General features: G+C 42.9%; 1 protein-coding gene across 1 annotated transcript; it reads right to left on the reverse strand.

The window, feature by feature from the left end:
• Positions 1–1,088: 1,088 nt before the first annotated feature.
• On the reverse strand, positions 1,089–24,064 carry LOC114244988 (cationic amino acid transporter 2). The gene is made up of 15 exons (XM_028176988.2): positions 23,943–24,064; positions 19,515–19,653; positions 18,898–19,049; positions 18,391–18,519; positions 13,974–14,129; positions 12,871–12,975; positions 12,007–12,164; positions 11,603–11,719; positions 10,207–10,304; positions 8,129–8,268; positions 6,045–6,147; positions 4,710–4,831; positions 3,862–4,004; positions 3,065–3,173; positions 1,089–2,646 (listed from the first exon to the last, which is right to left on the reverse strand). The coding sequence occupies exons 2-15, from the start codon at positions 19,601–19,603 to the stop codon at positions 1,226–1,228; spliced, it is 3,042 nt and encodes a 1,013-aa protein (XP_028032789.2). The 5' UTR covers positions 19,604–19,653; positions 23,943–24,064; the 3' UTR covers positions 1,089–1,225.
• Positions 24,065–24,069: the final 5 nt, after the last annotated feature.

The following is a 24,069-nucleotide window of genomic DNA, read 5'->3' on the forward strand; positions in this document are numbered from 1 at the left end:
AATTATAGTTTTACGGGTTTGATTTTTATTACAAGATTTTATTCCTTCACCGTGGAAGTCAATCGTGAAGAGTTGCTAAGTATGTATTTCATTACAAAAATTGGTACCTGCCTACAGGATTCGAACACCGGTGCATCGCAAGGTACAAATGCACCAGACGTCTTATCCTTTAGACCACGACTTCAAATTTAATCTGACTAATGGAAATTCTTCTTTAAGAATTGAGTGTATTTCTTTTAAACATATTGCTCCATTCATTTGAAAGGTAGGTATATCTTTGAGACCTAACTATATCTTTGGAAATTTAAATCAAAAACAGATCTTCATTATCAAAAAAGTGATAACATTAGAGTCGAATCCGAGCGATATAAACAAGACTTAACGTACTCAGTTTGGTTACGATGGAAAATTAAAAAAGCCTACTTAAAAAAGGCGGGATGCGTTCCCAATTGAATACCTCCTCATTGTCTGTGAATGGGTATAAACTACTCACTTTAAGATTCAGGGTACTACACTTTCCTGCCTTCGATGACAGTAATAAGCATAGAATATTTCAGACATATGATAGTGTTGACAAACTTACTAAATATAGCTTTTGAGGACTTTTAAATGAATTAAAACACGAGAAAAATAATGTAACAATGTTTTATTACAGTGATTTTTGAATTACCAATTAGATTTATATTAATAATTAACGCGAAATTACTAAATGTTTTAAATAACGCGAAAATATATAAAGTTGCTTGTGACAATTCAGTCTTTGGCAAAATGGCTTACTAAATAGTTATACCTATATAACAAACGATAGAACTTAAAAACTAACTCGTGTCATTATTATCTATGGTTAGTCACTGTACATGATAAATAAGGCACTTGGCTTAGTCTTATAATAATAAATAGTTTGCTGCGTTAACCCAGACTTGGAACTGGGATCATATCATTGCGTAGTATGTTCGTTGGACAGCATCTTCAAGTAAAACATGCTGTTGATCTGGTAAGTGTAAGTATTTCCGTCACTCTTCGAAGTTCCTGCAAAACTCTCCAGGTATCCCAGTAGATTGCAACGATAAGTTTGAGTTGCCTGACAATAAAATTTGCTGCTTACGTAAAAGTATTTTTAATTATATTTACGAGTCGCGAAAACCAAACTACCACATGTTTTTCTATACAATTTCGTAGATCCTCAACGAATGGACGACCGAGCAACTAAGACGCTAGTCATTCCTCAAACTGCATCGTCTTTGTTAAAACTGAGCCTAAAGGAATTCAATACTTCACCGAACTTAGCTTTTTGACGTTTTAAAGTATCATTTTTGTCCAACTTCGCTAATTTGGCAATACTTTCTGTGCTCGATGTATCAGTTTGATATGCTTCTTCAGGTGTAGGAGGATTAGATTTCATCAGCCTAGGTTTCAATAGTTGAGGGCCGCCCGCAGCGAATATATTCTCTAACTTAGATTTTAAATCTGCTCTTGTCAATTGTTTGTCTTCTTCTGTTGATTCTTCTTCGGTTTTCGTCTCGTCTGGATTGACAGGACGCAAATTCTGAGCCACTTCACGAGAGACAATCTCCTTTTTCAAATCTAGGAATATAGATGGACGACTTACAGTGAAAGTGTTGTCTTCAGGTGCATTTCCAGTCGACTGGGATCTTTTTCTTGGTTCTTCATCATCATCCTGGTTATTCGTTATCTTGTTTTGAAATATATCGTTTAGCTTACTCATGAAATGTTTTTGTCTATCACTACCAAACGTAATATTGTCATCGCTATGAGAGTTATTCGACTGAACGCTTTGTCTTGGAATCTCTTCTGCTTCTTCGGACATTTCTTTTTTTAAAGGTCTCGATGAAATTGTATAAGATTTCTTAAAATTTGGACTTCTAAAAAAATTTTCATCTAATGGCGGTGGCACTGGTATATTAGGAGCCTCTTCTTCATCCCTGTCCTCTTTCTCTTCAAGAGACTCACTGAAAGGATTTCTATCTAACGTGTCAGAATATCCAGATTCATCGGTCCTTGAATTGGTCTCACTGTCATTAAAAGCAGTGATTTGCTCGTGTTGTTCTGTTTCTTGTTCTAGATCATCGTCATCATCTCTTTTTTCTTCTTCTTCTTCAGTAACCTTAGGCAGATCCTCTCTGTGGACCTGCGCTATTACATCATATTTAGATAATACTTGATTACCTGATGATACATCAGACCCTGCGTCAGAAAGCTCGCCTAGTGATTTTCTGTGGATAACTTCTTTGACATCAGGAGCTTCTTCTATATTTTGGTCTTTCAGACTGATAGCTTCTCCGTATGTTTCTTCTTCAGCTTGCAGGACTTGATCTAACAGGTCTATTATTTTAGCTTCCTTTTCTTCATTATTCTCAATAACCACTTGATGTTTGATTTCCTCGATATTGGATGTTTCATTTCTGACATTACGTATTTGATCGCTACTTTGTTCGTTCTCTTCCAGTATAGTATTGTCTCCGTGGCTACCAATTCTATTAATACTATCAGGCGGCGTAGGTGATTCTACTACTATTTGTACAGGTAGTGGTTTCCCATTCTCATCGGAGTGTGGCATAACTATATCCTTTTCTTCTTTGTCTTTCTTTTTGAAACAACATAATCCTAATAAGTAGACTGGTATACCTAAAAAGTTTATTACTTCTATTATTTCATTTATTTCATTTGGAATAGTATCAAGGCAATCGAGTCTCTTAGTAGAATGGGTGTCCGTAAGTGGCTTAAAGTAAAAATCATAGTATGACACTTCATAGCTACGAGTAACAAGAGTAACGGTAGTCAGAATCTTATGGGCAAGGTGTTGACGACATTCCCAGCCTGAACCAAGATGGTACTGAGTACATTTTAATCACGTTGCTAGTGCATACGAGTTTAAGTTATAAAAACAAAATATAGTTACATCTACTAAAACTTTCTTAAATAAAGAAGTTCTCTAAAAACACTCTAAACCTAAACAAGGTGCTGTTTTAATTTACTGATATTAATTCCATCAATACCGTTTTCAATTTTATGTAATTAAAATAATATATGTAATTATCCTCACCTATGGCAAGCCAAATCAGGACTCTAATCCAAGTCTGAAGTTTGATGAGCGCCATCAAGTGCACGTTCACGTATATGCTCAGACAGGGAATCAAAGGCACCAGAGGAGTCTAGAAAACAAAGATGATTTCCGATTTGGAATCAATAAGGCTCCTTTTCTAAAAGCTTTACTTAAGCCATTCTTAATGTTCTTAAAAACATATTTATATTATATATACGTATTATATATTACGTATGGTAGGGCGTATCGTGAGCAGGCTCATTTAGGTATCACTATTCTGCTTTTATCTGCCACAAAGCAGTCATTCCAGGTCGAAGGTACCCCGCGAGCCCCTAAGGCGCGGGGACCTCGTAGGAGGTTCGGCCCCCGGCCCGAAAAAAATAAAAATTAAAAAAAGGTCGAAGGGTACTACAGCCTTTCGACAATACAATTGAGACTTGGATCACGTGTATCAAGGCAAGGAAGGCGTTCACATGGTAATATCTATGGACTGTGAAGTAGTTCATCCATCCCGATTTTGAGGCCATAAAATTAGGTATCACTACTTTATTTATTTCCAGCGTGAAGCAGTTAATACATTCTAGCTAGGAAGGGTGAGACAACATTTTCCAACACAATTGATACCTCAGCGAATTAGCGGCGTGACTTCTACCAGCTCCGATAACAAGATAGGCCCATGCGAACCAAATGTCCAACTAACGGAAAAAAAATCAATGGAGTGGCACACATTTTAAGACCACTACTATTCCGTGCGTTCGCGTTACTAAACGGTTCTCTAAGCTATTATATGAACTTACCTTAAAAGCTACCTCCTCCTTCGCTTTAGGCTGAAGCGACATAATAATGACCAGCATCAAAGCCAGCACGTGTAGTACCAGCAGTGGTACGAGAGGCCTTTCCACGTGAGTCAAGATGAGTACCATAGAGACACATAAGCTTACTGAAAAAAATCATGAAAACTTAGAATAGGATATTAACCTTATGAAATATTTGCAACAAATTATGCCATAGCGCATCGGTTGGACAAATACTACTTTGGTATAAACATGGTATGAAAAAAGGCAAATCAATGCGCTTGAAAAAGACTGATTAAGGAGATTGCCCCAGACTCGCATGATATGTGACAGAAACAATACCAAGAAACGCATTTAGTAACATAAACGTTGGAAGGATATAACCAAATCGAACAATTCATTAAATCTCTCACCGTGACATAATTAATGTACAGATAGCTTTTTTTATTATTTAAAGATTACTGGTGGCCCGGAAGCCTTTCCAGTTTCAACAGGATAGGTGGGCGAGCAAAGGCTCACCCAGGAGGGGTGGGATTTGCAAACAACTGCCCGAGCGCCTCCGAAGGAAACCTAACAACTCATGAGCAATTGCTTCGCGAATGAATCTACCACCGGATCGGAATTGCGACCCACTGAGAAGATCCGGCGAGAAACTCAGCGGGCTGATGCATGGGTTAGGTTGCACGTCGACCTTCTATGTCGAGTTCGACGAGTACGGTTACCGGAGTTCCTAAGCCTACTCCTAGTGTTAGAGCTGAATACAGATAACTGAAAGTGAATCGCCTCCATTAGTTAACTTTTAGTTCTCCTTACGTAATTCTTTGACTTAATCTCGTGTGTAAAATACGTACTAAATAGAAACAAAACTGCGTAAACGATCCTGGCAGTGCTACGTGTGGCGAGCTTGAAGCCACAGCCGAAGACTTCTTTGAAGAACCCTGGAGACGATTGAGGAGCGTATTCTGAACGAAACCTATAAATAGTAAATAGATATTATATTTCGTTGCTCTGATAGATAAACAATGTTGTTTAATTTAACCATAGTTTGTGCCTTTCGTACGACAGACGAGCTCACAGTTCTGCTTCGCGGTCAGAAAATCTATGTTGTTCTGGTTATAATGCCATTCAGATTCTACCTATGATATTCGAAAACTACTGCTACTCCACTTCCTTATATCATTCGTAGTAAGAGCCCCTCTCCACCCCTTTAGCTGAGCCTTTGCTCGCCCACCAATTCTGGTGAAACTGGAAAGGCCTCTGGGCCACCAACAACCATTCAATCGTTATAAATATATAAAGCCCCTCTTCACAAAATTCTGGTGGTAGGACCTCTTGTGAGTCTGCACGGGTAGGTACCACCACCCTGCCTATTTCTGCCGTGAAGCAGTAATGCGTTTCGGTTTGAAGGGTGGGGCAACCGTTGTAACTATACTGAGACCTTAGAATTCATATCTCAAGGTAGTTTGCGGTATTTACATTACAGATGCCTATATACACCGGTAACCACTTAACACCAGATGGGCTGTGAGCTTGTCCAATAAAAAAAATGTGAAAATTAAATATTCTCCTTCGCAATTTTTCCTACGCTCCAGTTCGTTTTTTCCGTTCCTAACCGCTGATAGTCTACTAATCGGCTACTAACGGACTGGTAGGTTAGCTCACGAACTCGACCTGAGATAATTTACTAAGACGTGCCCTAATAAAGCCAGTGCGTCGCTGAATCTACCATTGGATCGGAATAGTACTCCACTCCAGACAACATCCACTGCGCTACATTCTCTTCAGAAAAAGGACTTTAAATATTATCAAGGCAGAAGAGGGATTATTGAAAAAAAAAAACTATCATGATACATATTTAATAAGTATACCAAATTTCGAGTTAATCCGACGTTTTGAAGGGGGTCAAAATTATGTTCAAAGACTCCGTTACATACTAATATAGATACGTCTGAAGCTAATCGGTAAGAAAGCGGTAGGCAGCGGCTTTAGCCGTAGGCAGCGGCTTAGCTCTGCCCCTGGCATTGCTGAAGTCCATGGGCGATGGTAACCACTCACCATCAGGTGGGCCGTATGCTCGTCTGCCTACAAGGGCAATAAAAAAATATACAGATAATAATAATCAAAGCGTATTTATTATACACAGATCATGTGGTAAGCGATATGCGGTAAGCACTTTGAATATTTACCTTAATACGATCACACAGACAGCCACTACGGTGTAAGAGAGCAGCGTTGCAATGCAGAGCATCAGTATGAGTTGTTCTAGCTCCAAAATTCCAGCAAGTATGGCTGAAATACACACGAATATATTAATTAACTAACTGAATGACAAAGTGTGCCGTGTTCATTGCGAATTTGTTTACAATTATCGAGACAAATTTTCACAAAAAAAATTGTTGACAACTCCATTCTATTGCATATGTTTATAAAACACCATACCCATTTATGTTATGGGCTATTTCATAGTTTTTATCGCGGGCTTTAAGCGCTGCGACCGAACCAAGAAATTCCGTAACGAAAATAAAACCTAACACCCCCCACTCCGCCTACCATGTAGCTCGCGTTCAACATATTCACATGTTGCGCTTCTGTATAATAGCCGGCAAACTTCTTGAGCATTTGTTGACGTAGTGGGGGTAAGTTCGCGCATGGTACACTCACGTGCAAAAACATTCTTTACTCTGCGTCATAATGCAATTAAATTATTAAAATCAACATATGTATTTATTTATATATTATTAGAACATCAACAAAAAATATAGTTTAATAATTGTAATAATTTAATCTTGGGGTAAAATAGATATTCCTTCTATTAAGTCAAAACTAGAGCTGTTGCCAGGTCTTGGCTCAGTTGAAGCGAAGCTAGTATTTGTAATTTTTTTTCGTTATCATAATCTTGACCATCACCATCATCACTGTTTTCACCACCCGAGTCGCCATCATCGTGATGAGTCGACATAGGGCTCATCGGTGTAGCTTACAACTCGGTCGGCTCGATCTTCTTTTTTGTCTATAATTGATTATTTTTTGAAGATATTCGATTCGTAGTAATCGAATGTTACTTTTTTCAATTACCAGCTTCTGATTATTTTCTGTTTTTTTTTCCATCTGAAGCCTAGCTCTTTCATAATTCGTCGTAAACTTCATTCCGAGCCATTAAAATGTATATCTTCTTGAAATTTTTCGAAGCCTTTCTACGGTACGGAGTTTCGCTGCTTGTTATGTAGTTATTATGATTACATCTTTTTATTACAGATTGAACGAAACTATTCATTCCGGTAACTTTTTCTTCCCTGATTTTTTCTTACCCGGAGTCCCAAACACGGCGAGCAAGCCAGAGCCTTTAGCTTCGTTAATAGTGCACCTAACAGTACTCACTGATGTTTTTGTTGCTTCCGAAGTCTGTTTTACTTTTTCCATATCATTCTTCCCCTGTTTTATAATGAAGCAATATACGTCGTACACAATTTTTCTACCCTTTCCTTTGAATACTACACCAGTTTGTCGCGGCATAGTGTATTTTTTATAAAAAATCAACAAACACTCAACAAATAGCAATGGCAACAAAGTCAACAAGCAATTATAACAAATAACTTAACGATTAATAACGATAGACTTTTAACTGTACGCAAGCGTACTTTTGGGAGCAAGCGGAACGAGGGTGCGGTGCGGGGCGCAAGGTTCGACTGATCTACCAATAACGCGGTCGATACGATTTCCCCTGCCGTCGCGCCTCACCCTCACCACCAAAGTGATCTAAAATTCGGTTCTGCGCAGTCAAGGTCATTTGCTCAAGATGTTTGCCGGTTACTATACCTAGTGTTTGTGAATAAGCGCGCGGCGTAACGTCGCACTGCATGCGCATCATGAAAAATCTGCCCATCTCTCTCTCGAGCAGTCTAGCTTATGAGTGTGAAGGGGACAGTTAATGTTTTGCTTTTGTTAATGTTTGTAAATATAGCGTGGTCTTACTTTATTATTGTTTTAATATTAAATTATTATTGTCTAATGTATTAATTGCATAAGTCGATAAAAATGCTATACAATAGCTTTACCGCCCAGTCCCCGAGTGCCACACGTGTTTTTTTTTAATTATTATTAAGTCTCCACGCCACCCCATAACTTGACAATTCTATTGTGGGATTTGTATTCTGCATTTTCATATCTAGCCTTAGAGCTCAAACGCTCACAGCTCATAATCCGCCTGGGCGACCAATTTGTTTTTGTAAATGTGAGATCCGGTTAAAACTAGATATCAAAACATACAAACCGACAACAGCAGCTGATGAAACCGTGGCAAAAACAGGAGACTTGCGCGACGAAGTTAACTTCGAAAACCAACTGACCAATAAGCCGTCTGAGGACATCGCGTACAACAGCCGCGGGAGAGGCAGCAAGGCCCCAAATAAACTGGAAATACAATGCAAGCATTCAAATCATTTGAATTTAGAACTTTTTTTTTTTTTTTCGGGTAGTGGGCCGAACCTCCTACGAGGTCTCCGCGCAAAAAGGGCGCGCGGGGTATGTGAGACTCAACGATCTGCATGGTTTTGTGAGCAGACCGCGGGCCCAAGGATTTTAGGGCCCACCCACTAAACAACTCCCCTGCACTCTTACACCCGACGTCCGATACCCTCCGAGGTCATAACCCGGATGAGGTAGGGGGGCTACCGCGGTCAACACTACAACCAGAAGGCGCGGCTCGCCCCAAGGACGCCCAGCCGACGGAGCCTTCGAGGCGAATCGAAGGCTCTGAAACGTCGGCCGTCTCGGTACGGCAGCCCGTCGGGCCGCCCAGACGGTGCCGCTGGTGTCCCGGAATACCCCGCTGGACCAGAACCAGCCTGCCGGGTCGGGACGCGATACACCGTCGACCGGTCGCTCTAATCACTCCACGGCAGCGCGCTAGAGTGCTGGTAGCGCGCCGCGCGGCCTCACCCCCTCAGGTCGCCCCTTGACCTTCACCGGGGGGAGGCCGCCACCTACAGGGGCCGGGACGTACGGGCGTATTCCCGCCTCCGGCCCCCGGCTCGACGGCGACGGATCGGTGCGGAAAGGGAAGAGCTCTCCCTCTCTCGCTCCGCCGCCTCCTTCTGCGATATGGTGGACTCGCAGAAGTCGAGCATCGCCTTCCAGGACGCGTCGCTGCCGAGCATCGTAGCCACGACGCGCGGCAGCGAGAGGTCCTCTCCAATGACCGCGACGAGGGCGGCGCGTTGCTCGTCGAATCCAGAGCAACGCGCCAGCGTGTGTTCCGCTGTGTCATCCTCGTCGCGGTCCGCGCAGTGGTGGCACTGCGCCGTCGGTTCCCTTCCGGCTATCTTATGCAAGTACCGGCCGAAACATCCGTGGCCGGTAAGCATTTGCGTCAGCCGGAAGGTGAGGCATCCGCGGTCGCGGCCCACCCAGTCCGCGAGAACCGGGCGGACCGCCTCGACGGTACGGAGGCCGGCCGACGGGTCCGCCAAGCGGCGAGACCACGCCTCCAGCACGGACCGCCGAGATTGGAGCCTCCGCGCAATTGAATTTAGACCTAAATTAAACTTTTTTTGAATTTAGACTAGACTAGATTTGAATTTAGACCTAAATTAAACTTTTTTTTTGTAGTGAAACTTCTTTAGAATCGTTGTGATTTCAAACTCGATGAAACGAAAAAATAAGTCCATAGAGACACAAACACATAAATGTATAGGATTCAGCCGGCGAGAGAACGAGATAGAACACATTAGACGTTCTCGGTCTCCTCTTTGTGCGACTCTTCGTAGCATCCCCACTATCGACTACTAAATATTGTCCATATCTATGCTCCTGTGTAGTGGGATAGTCAGTATATTAGTTATTCATAAGTTTCACTTCTACCGTATGGACTTGCACACACACACCTGCCCACCTGGTGTTAAGTGGTTACTGGAGCCCATTGACATCTACAACGTAAATGCGCCACCCAGCTTGAGATATAAGTTCTAAGGTCTCAGTATAGCTACAACGGCTGCCCCGTCCTTCAAACCGAAACGCATTACTGCTTCACGGCAAAAATAGACGGGGTAATGGTACCTACCCGTGCGGACTCACAAGAGGTCCAACCACCAGTAATTAAATGTAAGTAATTGTAAGTTTTTTAATTACGTCTTAAACAAATTACAGTTAATGTTTTTTTTGTCTGAAGTCTCATATTTTTTGAGCTTTTCTTTTTTATTGCTTAGGAAAAGCTCACGGCCTTATATTAGACTGTTATCGGAGTCCGCAGACATCAAGAACGTAAATGTAGCTGCAATCAAAAAGAACCTTATCGCGTTCTTTGAAGAACTTTAAAACTATTTTTAAGTCAGTTAACAAATTTCAAGTAACCTGGCAAGGATCCCAGCAAAGGCACCAACAAATACCACCCACTTCATCCACTCCCATCCGATGAAAATGAACGCTGACCCAATAGCATCGGTGGAGTTCTGTAATTTAGTTGAAGGCATTTTAAATTAAAATCACACAACACTTTATTTGTTACTAGTATCTATCTAGTCTATATATTAATACATGAAGCAAAAACTTTGTAGCCCTTTTTACAAAAATTGCGCGGACGGAGGAGTATGAAATATCCTATACTTATAGAGAATATAGAGAAGTGCAGAATACTATTTTTTTTTAATTATGCTTAAATAATACACTAAATCAATAAAAAAAGCATTACACACACTACCATGTATTTGACACAACACATATATAAAAATATACTCTTTGTCTACTGTCAATTGTGAAACTTTTGTTATTGTTTAAAGTTTGGCGAACACTGTGATTGTATTATCGAATTATAATAGTCTTTGACAATAGAACCATAATAATGTTTAAACTTATAATTTCAATTAATTATAGTTGAATTTCGACTACTGCGGGACCACCAGTTATTATAAAAATGCTATTTCCATAATATCGTCGTGGCCTTAAGGATAAGACGCCCGGTGCATTTATATCGAGTGATGCGACTGTTCCGATGTTCGAATCTCGCTGGCGGGTGCCAATTTTTCTAATAAAATACGTACTTAAGAAATGTTCACAATTTACTTTCACGGTGAAGGAATAACATCGTGTAATAAAATCAAACAAGCAAAAATTATAATTTGCGTAATTACTGGCGGTAGGACCTCTTGTGAGTCCGCACGGGTAGGTACCACCACCCTGCCTATTTCTGCCGTAAAGCAGTAATGCGTTTCGTTATGAAGGGCGGGGCAGCCGTTGTACTGTAAAACTGAGACTCAGAAGTCACCTGTCACGCCACGTTAACTGGTTCCGTGATAAGTTCGTAAAGAACTTGTGTTAGAGGTACCAGATAACGGAAATAAATGTAAGATTTTTATTATACACATACATATATTTAATATACATCCATAACCCTAGAAAAGACATTTATATTTATCATACAAATATCTTCCCTTGGTGGGATTCGAACCCGCGACCCCCTTGTGTAGAGACCATGTCACTTACCACTACACCAGTCGGCCGTTTGAAAAAATGTATTGTAAATTGAATTTAACATGACATTTTAGTGTCTCTTTTTTAAACGCCGTATGTATATCATTATTAAAACATTTTAAACGCAAAAAAAAATTATAAAATTTAAAAAAACGAATGAATGCCTGACATCTGCCAATCTACATAAGAATGAAATGCGACAGATAATTGGAAATTGAATGGCCGAAACGAAATAAAAATGATTGAAATTCTCTAATAATTGTTTAATAATCCAAATTACCTGCAGATAGTATGGCACCATCATTGTCAAAACAATAGAAGTTCCGCAATAACAAACAAATGCAGTAAGCAGAACTATCAATATTACCATTGGAATGGCTTCTTGAGGTTTTCGAACCTGGAACATAAAAATACACAATCTATATCTATACTAATATTATAAAGAGGAAAGATTTGTTTGTTTGTTTGTTTCGAATAGGCTCCGAAACTACTGGACCGATTTGAAAAATTCTTTTTCCATTAGAAGCCGACATTGTCCCTGATGAACATAGGCTACTTTTTTTTTTATTTTTTTTTTGTTTCATATGTGTTTTAATGTTTCCGAAGCGAAGCGAGGGCGGGTCGCTAGTTATCAATAATTAAATTCAAAATTACTCCCCTGCAAATTACTTTAAACAAATTTACCTCTTCGGCCGCAGCGTTAATGGTATCGAATCCAACAAAACCATAAAAGCAAATCGCAGCGCCCTTCAGTGTGCCCCATACGCCGTATGGGAAGAATCCTCCAGAGCCACTACCTTGCGGAACGTCCGTGGATGGGATACTCCAGTTAGCTGAATCGGCTAGAATGAATAATTGCAAAGGTGGATGAGCTTAACATTCTCCTCTAAAACGGCTATTATCACTACAACTCAATGCCACTGGTCATCTCTAAAAATAAGATCGAAGCTTTTATTGCATTCAAATTAGAGCTATATTTCTTTTCAATTTAGAAGGCAAGATTAGTTTTCCCGTAGGCTTGTGATAGGGAAAGTGGCAGTACTGACCCGTGCGGCTTCACAATTAACGACAACTCGCATTATCAACTATAAAAAACTAATCTTATGTCCCGCTATGTATGTACCATAACCCGTCTACTTAGCATCAGCACATTTTGTCTTAATAAACGGCTCAAATGACTTTAGTTCGTTTAAGGCATATATATATATATTTTTTTTATTGCTTAGATGAGTGGACGAGCTCACAGCCCACCTGGTGTTAAGTGGTTACTGAAGCCCATAGACATCTACGACGTAAATGCGCCACCCACCTTGAGATATAAGTTCTAAGGTCTCAGTATAGTTACAACGGCTACCCCACCCTTCAAACTTTATCCCTATTTTGATCCCTATCTTTCCCTATTTTGAATCTCTTTTCTTTAAGAAGCATAAGACCCATTTTTTTAACTTTTGTTAAGCATTTGGAAGTCACGAGGACTTTCAAAAATACACCATCTAAAAACAATTGAATAATAAATAGCACGTACAGCAAATGGCACAAGAAACTTACCATTGATAGCTCCAACGATGACAACAAGTATAATCACTAACAAGTTCAGCAAGACAAACGCCATGTTCACGGCGGACGACTCTCGACCACCCACTGTTAGCAGTACTGTAACGATACGTTTTATTAGTGTTCTTTCTTAGCGACCAAACTATGCCACAAAGATGAGAATTGAAAAATAAACTGAAAATATATTGGTAATTCAAATCAGCGATTACCTTACAGCAAAAACAGATGAGGGATGGAACTAACTCGGGCGGGCTTAAGACATATCAGTCTTTTTTTTTCCTACTTATGCTGATAGCCTTGAGATGCTATTTCAGCTTCTCGTTGACGTGTAGGTGAGCTCACGGGGCTCAAACCAGGAGTGATGCTAGCACTGGCCCTAGCAAGAGCAGTGCTTCGCAGAGTCTACCATCGGATCGGAAACGCGACCCACTGAGAAAATCCGGCGAAAAACTCAGTGGACTAATATCAATCATTAACTAGTGCGCACTATTGTTAGTCGGGGAAGAACTAAAAGCTATGTAGGAAAGCTTATGAAGCAGTATTGGTCGCGTTATCTTATCTGCTGATCAAGATTCAATCACAATAGCATCATAAAAATCCACACCCTTTACATGTTAATGCCGAAGGCGCTGTATACTCTAGCGATCCAAGATGGCTTACAACAAATGCCACTACATATGCTCAAGTCGAGTTAAAGTAAATTGAAACCATGCGCGAAGAGGAAGTAAAAGTAATCTTCTTCGACCCGTGTCCGTGTCCACCCAATGCTGAGTGTAGTTTTTTTTTTATGTTTGGAAGATTACTGGTGGCCTGGAGGCCTTTACGGTTTTACCAGAGCAGGTGGGCGAGCAAGGGCTCAGCCAGGAGGGGTGGGATTTGCTAAGAGCTACCCGAGTGCCTTCAAAGGAGACCTAACAACTCAAGAGGAGCTGCTTCGCGAATGAATCTACTACCGGATCGGAATCGCAACCCGCTGAGAAGATCCAGCGAGAAACTCAACTGTCAGGGGGACGGTATATGTGGCCGGCCTAAAGTATTATTATTATATTATTATTATTACGAGTATAATATTAATATCAAAAGTAATGAATACATACCTCCAATGACAAGAACAAACGCAAACGCCAGCAGATCAAAGTACGGTGACAAGAATGAGGAAGAGATCGGCATTGTAACTGTTGCCCATTCTAATATTGAATTGTTGCACATCCCGTCCACGTACATGCTGAGACCGCGGCCCAAGCTCGCTGCGCCTGTGGAGTATACATCAGGAATAAGAGTGTGAAGAAATAAGAAGCTACGTTATGTACCTCAACTAATAAACAAGGAACTTGTCCTTGTTCAAACGAGGCTTGTGGAGGGTACTCAACGGGAGGCAGCGGCTTGGCTCTGTCACTGGCATTGCTGAAATCCATGGGCGACGGTAACCACTCACCATCAGGTGGGCCGTATGCTCGTCTGCCTACAAGGGTAATAAAAAAAATGGAAATATAGCCGAACAAGGAAGAGGAGAAATTATTGTAGCCAGTTGTAACGTTTGGTTTTGGCTTTATTAGTTAATTAGTTTTATATAAATATAATGATGGTAAGGCGGTTTGAAAGCCCGTGGGGGTGGGTACTACTGCCCTTTTTTTTTTTTTTTTGGTCAGGAGGAAATCGCCGGACTTCCGCCCTTTTCTGGGGATACTGGGCGGGGTATGTCAGAGTCGAACTGAATAAAACCTCCTGTCGCTCAACAACCAACGTCCAAACCTCGCATGAGACAGAACTCATGACAAGGCAAAGGGGGGAAAGTGAAGCGTTTAGTGCGGAGCACATCTCTCCCATCACCCTCCCCCTCGGGACGCCGGACTGGCGGTCGTCGGCGCCACGACCACCAGCCCTCTCGGTCGGCAGACTGTCCGAAGCCCGCCTAGATGGCGCCGGTTAGAGTGGGTTACCCTACGGAATACCCCGCTGGGCCAGAACCAGCGTGGGTCGAGGATAGCCGGCCTTCCATCACCCGGATGCTCTTGCGTAAAACGCGTGCAGAGCAGCTTGCACGTCGTCTTCTTAGGCCCCCCTCGCCGGTCCCCAGACCGACATGTGAGGGGGACCCGAAACACTTAGAGGGCCAGGGCTTGGGCGAGATCCGCCTCCCTGGCCCCCGCTCGACGGCGGCGGGATTGTGCGTCTCTCACGCACCCCGCCGCCTCCTTCTGCGAGATGGTGCACTCGCAGAAGTCGAGCATCGCCTTCCACGACTCGTCGTCGCCGAGCATCGATGCCACAACACTCGGCAACGACAAGTCGGTTCCTATTTTTGCGACGAGGACACGGCGCCACCCCTCCCATGCGGGGCAGGCGACGAGCGTATGCTCTGCCGTGTCCAAGTCGCAACCACAATGGTGGCACTCTGCCGTCGGCTCGGCTGTGATCCGGTGCAGGAACTCACCGAAACGGTACTACTGCCCTACTGATTTCTGCCGTGGAGAATGCAATTTGCGCATGCGTAATGCGTTTCAGATTAAGGATGGTGCAGCCATTATAATATAAAACTGAGACTTAGAACGCATGTCTGAAAGTGGGTGGCGACATTTATATTGCTAATGTCTATAGGCTTCGGTAACAACTTAATACTAGATGGTTCGTCGACGCATATAAGCAAAGAAAAAAAATACAGGGTTCGGGTTTGGTTACTAGTACGAGTCCGTCTTTGACGTCCGAATGTACAAAATGTTTTTATTATGTAGATTTACAAATGTGTTTTTATAACACAGGAGAAAATGCTAGCTTGGATTTTTAATTATAATTAAAATAGAGACACTGATAAGTTTCAATAGTCTCATAGAGGCAGATGATGCTACACTCATGGAAATCATTAATGCCAGTTGAACCAAGCCGCTACCTACTTTCTGTAATTCTAGGTATAATATTTATGTCGACCAGCACACTGCCGCCCGAGACATTGCACCGGGTGGTCGGGGGTCTATTTCCGGACTCATCCCGAACGGCCTTCATCCCCCCTGTAATGGCAACGGCGCAGGTCGCTGACGGCGGAGAGCTGGAAGGTGTGTCCCAGGCGGAATTTGAGGCGGCAGTGGCGAGGATGCGCGTGAAGCGTACAGCACCAGGCCCCGACGGCCTGTCGAGTCGAGCATGGGCTCTCGCTTTAACTGAGGATGGTTTGGGACCTGCACTTCGAAGGCTGTTTAGCAGGTGCCTCCGCGAGGGCAGGTTCCCGGAGCCGTGGCGCACGGGCCGGCTGGTGCTTATCCCGAAGGACGGTCGCCCTAGAGACGAGCCCTCCGGGTATCGCCCGATAGTAGTGTTGGACGAGGCCGGTAAGCTCCTTGAGCGTGTGGTTGCCGGGCGTCTTGTTCAGCACCTGGAGAACATTGGGCCGGATCTCGCGTCCAACCAATATGGCTTCCGGAGAGGTCGGTCGACCGTGGACGCGGTCTTACGGGTCCGCGATCTTTCCGACCAGGCGTGCTCTGGGGGAGGTGTACTGTTGGCTGTATCGATTGATATTGCCAACGCTTTCAACACGATCCCCTGGAGCACGATCGTGGAGTCATTACGGTTTCACCGCGTCCCCACCGGTCTCCGTAATTTGATTGTGGATTATCTCTCAGGGCGGGCGGTGATCTTCCCCGAGCGGAGTGGGTGGGGACGAAAAACAGTGTCGCGTGGGGTTCCACAAGGGTCGGTACTGGGTCCACTCCTTTGGAATATAGGCTTTGACTGGGTCCTCCGCGGGGCTAACCTGCCTGGCGTCGAAGTGGTTTGCTACGCTGACGACACGCTGGTGACGGCTCGCGGAGACGACTACCGGTCAGCAGCCGTCCTGGTTGTGGCTGCAGTGGCAACTGTGGTAAGACGAATAAAGAGACTCGGCCTCGAGGTGGCCCTCCAAAAATCCGAAGCAGTGTGCTTCCACTCAGCTCGGAAAGGGCCACCTCAAGGCGCGAATCTCGTAGTCGGGGGTGTCACCATTGCTGTCCAGCCGAAGCTCAAGTATTTGGGCCTCGTGCTGGACAGCAAATGGAGATTCGACCACCATTTTAAGGCGCTGGTTCCGAGGCTCATGGGGGCGGCAGGTGCGTTGACCCGTCTTCTTCCCAACGTCGGAGGATGCAGCGCCGGTACTCGGCGACTGTACCTTGGGGTGGTGCGCAGTATGGCCCTGTACGGTGCTCCCGTGTGGTCGCCCGCACTCTCCGCGAGAAACGCGGCTCTGCTGCATAGAGCTCAGCGGGCGCTTGCGGTGAGGGTCATCAGGGGGTACCGCACCATCTCTCAAGATGTGGCCTGCGCTCTCGCCGGATCCCTACCCTGGGACCTCGAGGCCGAAATCTTGGCTGCGGTATATCGGCGTAAGGCGCAGGCCTTGAGTCGGAGGCGGTCGCCCGGCCCGTCGGCTGTCGGTCGGTGGAAGCGTGCTGCGCGTCATGTAGCATACGCTAAGTGGAGAGAGCGATTGCTGAAAGAGCTTGGCCAAACTTCGGCCACCCGCCGGCGCACCCTCGGGGCCCTGGTGCCCGTGCTGGAGGCATGGTCGGATCGGCGTCACGGCGTACTCTCCTTTCACCTTGCGCAGGTCCTCTCGGGACATGGCTGTTTCGGGAGGTACCTGTGGAAGGTCTGCAGGAGAGAGCCACACCCGGGCTGCCACCAGTGCGGGCACCCGGACGATGACGCGCAGCACGCGCTCGAAACGTGCCCGCGTTGGGAGCACTCGCGGCGAGATCTCGTCGCGGTGCTGGGGAGAAACCTCTCCCTGCGGGCTGTCGTCGCCCGCATGTTAGAGGATCAGGGCTCGTGGGAGGCCATGGCCAGGTTTTGTGACCTGGTAATGGCGTCCCGTGAGGCTGAGGAGCGTGAAAGGGAGTGGGATCCCTCTTCAGCACCTCAGCGCAGAAGGCGGGATGGCCGGCGCGGGCGTGAAGCTCCCGCTCAGCCCCCGTAGGGACTATCAGGTGGCGGGTGCGGGGGCGCCCGGTACTCGACTGTCGGTCCAGTGGTGGGGCGGTGCAAGGTGGCTCCTGTGCGCCGCCCACGGTGTATCTCCCGAAATGACGTCCTTCGGGATTATCCCGGAGATGAAATCCCGTCTTATCATCAGGACGGGTACCGGCGAAGGCAGACTTTCGGCGCGCACTGCGGTACCGTATGTCTGGTGTAGCCGGTGTGGTGGAGCTCGATGGGGTTTAGTCGGTAGTCGTTCTGCGGGGCAAGTGCTTCGCGCGCCTTTTTCAAGGCGTAGTCTCTTGCGAGGAATTCGGGGAGGTGGAGGACCTTCTCGTCCCCCTCTTCCTCTCAGGAGGCGCCGGAGTCCGACATAACACGGTTCGTTACCCCCCGGACCGGGTATCCGTAAATGGATTCCCCAGCGTTAAAAAAAAAAAAAAAAAAAAAAAAAAAAAAAAAAAAAAAAAAAAAAAAAAAAAAAAAAAAAAAAAAAAAAAAAAAAAAAAAAAGGTATAATATTTATGTAATGAATAGGCATCTAAGCCATGTGACTCAACTTACCCATTGCTGCTTCAAGAATATTGCACCAACCAATAAAGAAAGCCACCGCCTCCCCAATGGCCACGTAGCTGTAAACATATGCTGAACCAGCTCTCGGTACTCTGGCTCCAAATTCAGCGTAACACAAACCTGAAAGTAACATGCAAGACGATCAATCTAAATGTTTGGTTAATTTTTTCTCCGTTAGGCATACTGGTGGTAGGACCTCTTGTGAGTCTGCGCGGGTAGGTACCACCAGCCCACCTATTTCTGCCGTGAAGCAGTAATGCGTTTCGGTTTGAATTATGGGGCAGCCGTTGTAACTATACTGAGACCTTAGAACTTATATCTCAAGGTGGGCGGGGAATTTACGTCGTAGATGTCTATGGACCCCAGTAACCACTTAACACCAGATGGACTCGTCCACCCATCTAAGTAATAAAAAATAAAAAAGCATAAGGTTCCGTGAGGTATAAACTATGACAACACAACTGTTAATATAATTTTCTAAATAACAGTGAAACTTACCGGAAAATAAAGCCGCAACTCCAGCTATCAGGAACGAGAGCACAATTGAAGGTCCTGCGTAGTTGAAGGCTGCATAACCGATAATGACGTAGACACCAGCTCCGAGAGTACTGCCCACCCCAAGGGCTGTCACGTCCCAAAGACTCAGGCATCTAGAAGGGAATAACAAAAGTAAGAAATGGAAAGAGTTTACGATGGTAAAATTGATATAATATTTTTTTTATTTCCCTTGTAGGCAGACGTGTATACGGCCCACCTGATGGTGAGTGGTTACCGTTATCCCTGGACTTCAGCAATGCCAGGGGCAGAGCCAAACCGCTGCCTACTGTAAATACTAAGAATAGAAGAAAGTGTCTTATGGGTCAATATTGCAGAATGTATAGTCATGATATTTGAAAGAAAATAGACTCGCACAGACAATAATTTCGTTAAGTCTCGTCCATTACACAAACTTTATACCTGAGGTTTTTCTGGTCAAAAACGGCTCTATTCCTTTATAATGCTTTGTATTCTTAAATACAACCTAAGCCACTTCGTACGCGTACTTGTATTTTGATAGACTTTAGCTCGTTTAAGATCGTGAGGTTGAAATCTACGTAAATTATAAGATTGCAGACCTTTTCAAATTTCCAGCTTCAAGCTGATGAGGCTGTAAAATCTTCCTCCGGCGCACGACGTCGCAAAACGTCCACTTCCCACCAGCCATTGGTCATCTGCGCGTTCTCTCCACCCTCATCCCCCAACGCAACCGCGCACCTGCAACACCAAAACATATTATAAAATTAATTTGAAATTAGAAGTCGTCGTGGCCTAGAAGATAAGACGTCCGGTGCATTCGTATGTGGCGATGCACCGGTGTTCGAATCCCGCAGGCAGATCATTTTTCTAATGAGGTACGTAATTAACAAATGTTCACGATTGACTTCCACGGTGAAAGAATAACATCGTGTAATAAAAATCAAACACGGAAAATTACAATTTGGTAGGACGTCTTTGTGAGTTCGCGCGGGTAGGTACCACCACCCTGCCTTTTCTGCCGTGAAGCAGTAACGCGTTTCGAAGGGCGGGGCAGCCGTTGTACTGTTAAAATTCAAGGTAAGTGGCGGCATGGCGGCATTTACGTTGTAGATGTCTATGGGCTCCGGTAACCACTTAACATCAGGTGGGCCGTGAGCTCGTCCACTCATCTAAGCAATAAAAAAACGGCATATCGAAAATTGAAATACTTTTTATAACATATTTTCTTTTTATTAATTTGCAAGGGAACGAAAATTGTACATTTAGGAAAGTACTATGCTGTAAATTTATACATACAGCCATGTCTATGTTTACATTGCCAAGTTAAAGGTAGTAATTATGATGCCAAAAAATTTGTTGCTACATCCAAGCTTGGCCAATATTATTATTATTATGATTAAAGTACCGTCTGAGGAACTATTGCATATTTTTCTCTACCTTTTACCGATATGTATTTTTATTTTATTTACCCATTTATTATAGATTTCCCATAGTCCCACAAACAAGTCATAAATAGTCCTTAATATCTCGGACCTAATTACAGACAAACACAGCATTCTTGATTAACTAGTTTATAATATGTATTACCTATGCTCTTGATCATACTGTTTTTTTTTATTTCTTTTTATTGCTTAGATGGGTGGACGAGGTCACAGCCCACCTGGTGTTAAGTGGTTACTGGAGCCCATAGACATCCACAACGTAAATGCGCCACCCACCTTGAGATATAAGTTTTAAGGTCTCAGTATAGTTACAACGGCTGCCCCACCTTTCAAACCGAAACGCATTACTGCTTCACGGCAGAAATAGGCAGGGCGGTGGTACCCACCCGCGCGGACTCACAAGAGGTCCTACCACCAGTTATTACGCAAATTATAATTTTGCGGGTTTCATTTTTATTACACGATGTTATTCCTTCACCGTGGAAGTCAATCGTGAACATTTGTTGAGTACGTATTTCATTAGAAAAATTGGTACCCGCCTGAGATTCGAACACCGGTGCATCGCTCAACACGAATGCAACGGACGTCTTATCCGTTAGGCCACGACGACTTCGAAATCGTGGTTAGCGCAGGTTTTTGTCGAATTTCTTCTATTTTATTACGGCTGTCGTCACACCCATTTGTTTGTTCAATCTAATTCGACAAGTGCAACTCGAAACTTATTTGCGCAGCTACTTTATTACACACTAACTATGACTTTACTCATTACGTCACATTGTAAAGAATTATTCGAAAAGAAGCAACGATTCACTCAGTCAATATTTGTATTAATTCACCTTCGAATACAGTACAGATACAGCTTAAAATTCATTTATCAGTTTAACGCAGAATCCGCAACGTTCGTAATCTCAGTTAAATCTTATCAAACAGTTAACCATGAGTCTCTTACACAACCACGCTATCAAAAGATGCTTTTGGAACTAAAGTTACCTCCAATCTCTGTCGTATCTAATGTCTTTAATATCTCGATGCCGAAGGTTTTTCGAGGATATTTGAATTAGCCAGAAATTATTTTCCACCAAGAAATATACTAAAGCTAGCCCCCTATGCGAGATAAATGCTCGTATCAAAGGTTATACGGCACGTCTAGTTTATTTCAGTTATTTTCATAGTGTTATGTCCTATGGCATTTTGCTATGGGGCAATGCTGCCGATGTCGAAACGATTTTCATCCTGCAGAAGAGGGCTATTCGTGCTATTTATAATATGCACCGAGGGAATCCTTGAGGGACAAGTTTAAGGAAATCAAAATTCTAACTTTAGCGTCCAAATACATTTTTGAAAATTTATTGTACGTGCGTAAAAACATTGTAGATAGAATTCCCCAGAGTCTGCGATTTGCACAATGTGAACACTAGGAACAAACATAGGCTTGCGTTGCCGGCGGCTCGAATTAAGAAAATAAGCAACTCTTTCAGGGGGCTGGGTGTACAATTTTTCAACAAGATCCCACAAAACGTTCAACTACTACCTGTTCATAGATTTAAGAAAACTGTCAAGGAACGTTTGTGCAACAAGGCATATTATAAAGTTAAGGATTTTTTACTAGATGGCACTACGTGGGAATGAGGCGTTCGCTCCTGGCCTTTTCATTTTTCATTATTATTATTATTTATTTGAATTGTATTTTTTTTCGTATACTGTAAATATGTTTTCTTGTTTAAAAAAAAAAAGAAAATATTTGAGCAAACCCAAAAAAAAAAAAAAAAAGCCCGCTGAGATTGTTTCGCCGGTTCTTCTCAGGACTGTGGCTTTTTTTGGAACCGGTGGTAGAGTTAACATTTTCTTTTACATTTTGACATTCAACAAGTGTGTTTTTGATGACATCCAAGTTTAAATAAATGATTTTGAATTTGAATTTGATTGAGTCCATCATTTGATGAAGTTTGTTTATTGACAGTAGACACCATCTTGGCTCTGCCCCTGACATTATTGACGTCTATGGGTAACAGTAGCTATTCACCATCAGGTGGGACGTATGATAGTCTGCCTACAAGGGCAATAAAAAAATTAAAAAATTATGCTGCTGTTTCGAATTTCGCCATTAGAAAGACAAAATTTAAGACACACGATTTATAACTCTTTTTATGGTGGTACTGATCTGAAACTGTAAATGGACTTAGTCTTAGTGTTTTTGATAAATTTTGACTACTTTTAGAATTAGTGTACTGAGAGTTACTCTTTTAATTTGTAACCTGAAATTTGTAACTCAGGTTACTTGAGACTCTAACGAAATTACGAAGGTATTCCTACCAATTTTATTTTTAGATTTAGCTATGAGAAACAGATCAAGAGGTAGATCCGACCCTAGTATCGTTCTGTAGTTTTCTTCAGCAACACTGTATGTGATAGTTTCTGACGTTGAGAACTGTTTGCTTGCTTGCTTGATAATATTGCTTTTATAATGACATATACAATTTTTACTGGTGGAAGGACCTCTTGTGAGTCCACACGGGTAAGTACCACCACACTGCCTATTTCTGCCGTGAAGCAGTAATGCGTTTCGGTTTGAAGGGTGGGGCAGTCGTTGTAACTATACTGAGACCTTAGAACTTATATCTCAAGGTGAGTGGCGCATTTACGTCGTAGATGTCTATGGGCTCCCGTAACCACTTGACACCAGGTGGGCTGCTAGCTCGTCCACCCATTTAAGCGATAAAAAAATATAAAAAGAACTACAAATCTAGCATTCTGGATCAAAACGGATCTTTATTAAAAAGCAGTTTCGAAGTCTATAAAATTTTGTTGTTTTAAAATTGGCGCATCAAACACTTCGCTTCTGATTTTTATGATATTTGTGATTGTCATCCTATCCAAGAGCGGCGAATTCTAATCTATAGTTAATGAATGACTCATAGTTGTAACTGTTGTGAATGGGTGAGCATTTGTTTGTTTGTTTGCCCTTCAATCACACAGTAGACATGAATCCTTGCAAAAAATTAATTTCCGGACCAGAGAGTCATATAGGCTACAATTTATTCCAGAAAATGAGACTTGTGCGAAATAATAAGTTTTTACGACGTCGACAATATCTTACCGGCAGGGCGTGTTGTAAGCACGCATGAGTAACATCACCTCACAATGTGGGTGACGGCATTCCTGTTGTGATGTCTATGGATCACCGTGATCACTTAACTCCAGATAGACCGTAAGCTCGTTTATCCATCTATGCATTAAAAATGAAAAAAAACTCTCGACAAAAACTCAATATTTTTAAAGAATTTGACATATGTAGGTAATTATGTATATTAACATTCTAATCACGTGTTTGTTAATTGATATTATTCAATTGCCCGATATTTCGATTAGTTTTCATATTCAAAGAAGAGAGAAAATATTTTTTCACGATCTAAAACCGTTGAAGAATTTTAATTGCGTGAAATTTTAATATAATTAGGGCAAGACGAATTCGTCTACAACCATGTGACTGAGTTTGTCTCGCCCATATGATCACGGCTTCGCTCCTCAATCACAGACAGAGACACAAAACTTACGAACAAGAAATACAATAATGTTTCCACTCACCGAAAAGATTTTATGACGCGAACAAATCCATTTTAAGTCAAGTGCACGTTATACTTTGCTCTTAGAGGTTAATTAATTGGTTCACACGGCTTGGTACAATGGTTCTGTGCGCCTTACTAAACAGATA

This window comes from Bombyx mandarina, chromosome 08 (genome assembly GCF_030267445.1).
Source record: "Bombyx mandarina strain Sakado chromosome 08, ASM3026744v2".
Taxonomy (NCBI): domain Eukaryota; kingdom Metazoa; phylum Arthropoda; class Insecta; order Lepidoptera; family Bombycidae; genus Bombyx; species Bombyx mandarina.

Bases quoted from the DNA above. Each gene is read 5' to 3' on its own strand.
- LOC114244988 (XM_028176988.2), bottom strand. From the start codon at position 19,603: ATGGCTGGTGGGAAGTGGACGTTTTGCGACGTCGTGCGCCGGAGGAAG. The intron at 18,520-18,897 runs GTAAGTTTCACT...TGTTACTTTCAG, and splicing joins AGTTGCGGCTTTATTTTCCG to GTTTGTGTTACGCTGAATTT. The intron at 3,174-3,861 runs GTAAGTTCATAT...TTTGTTTTCTAG, and splicing joins AGGAGGAGGTAGCTTTTAAG to ACTCCTCTGGTGCCTTTGAT.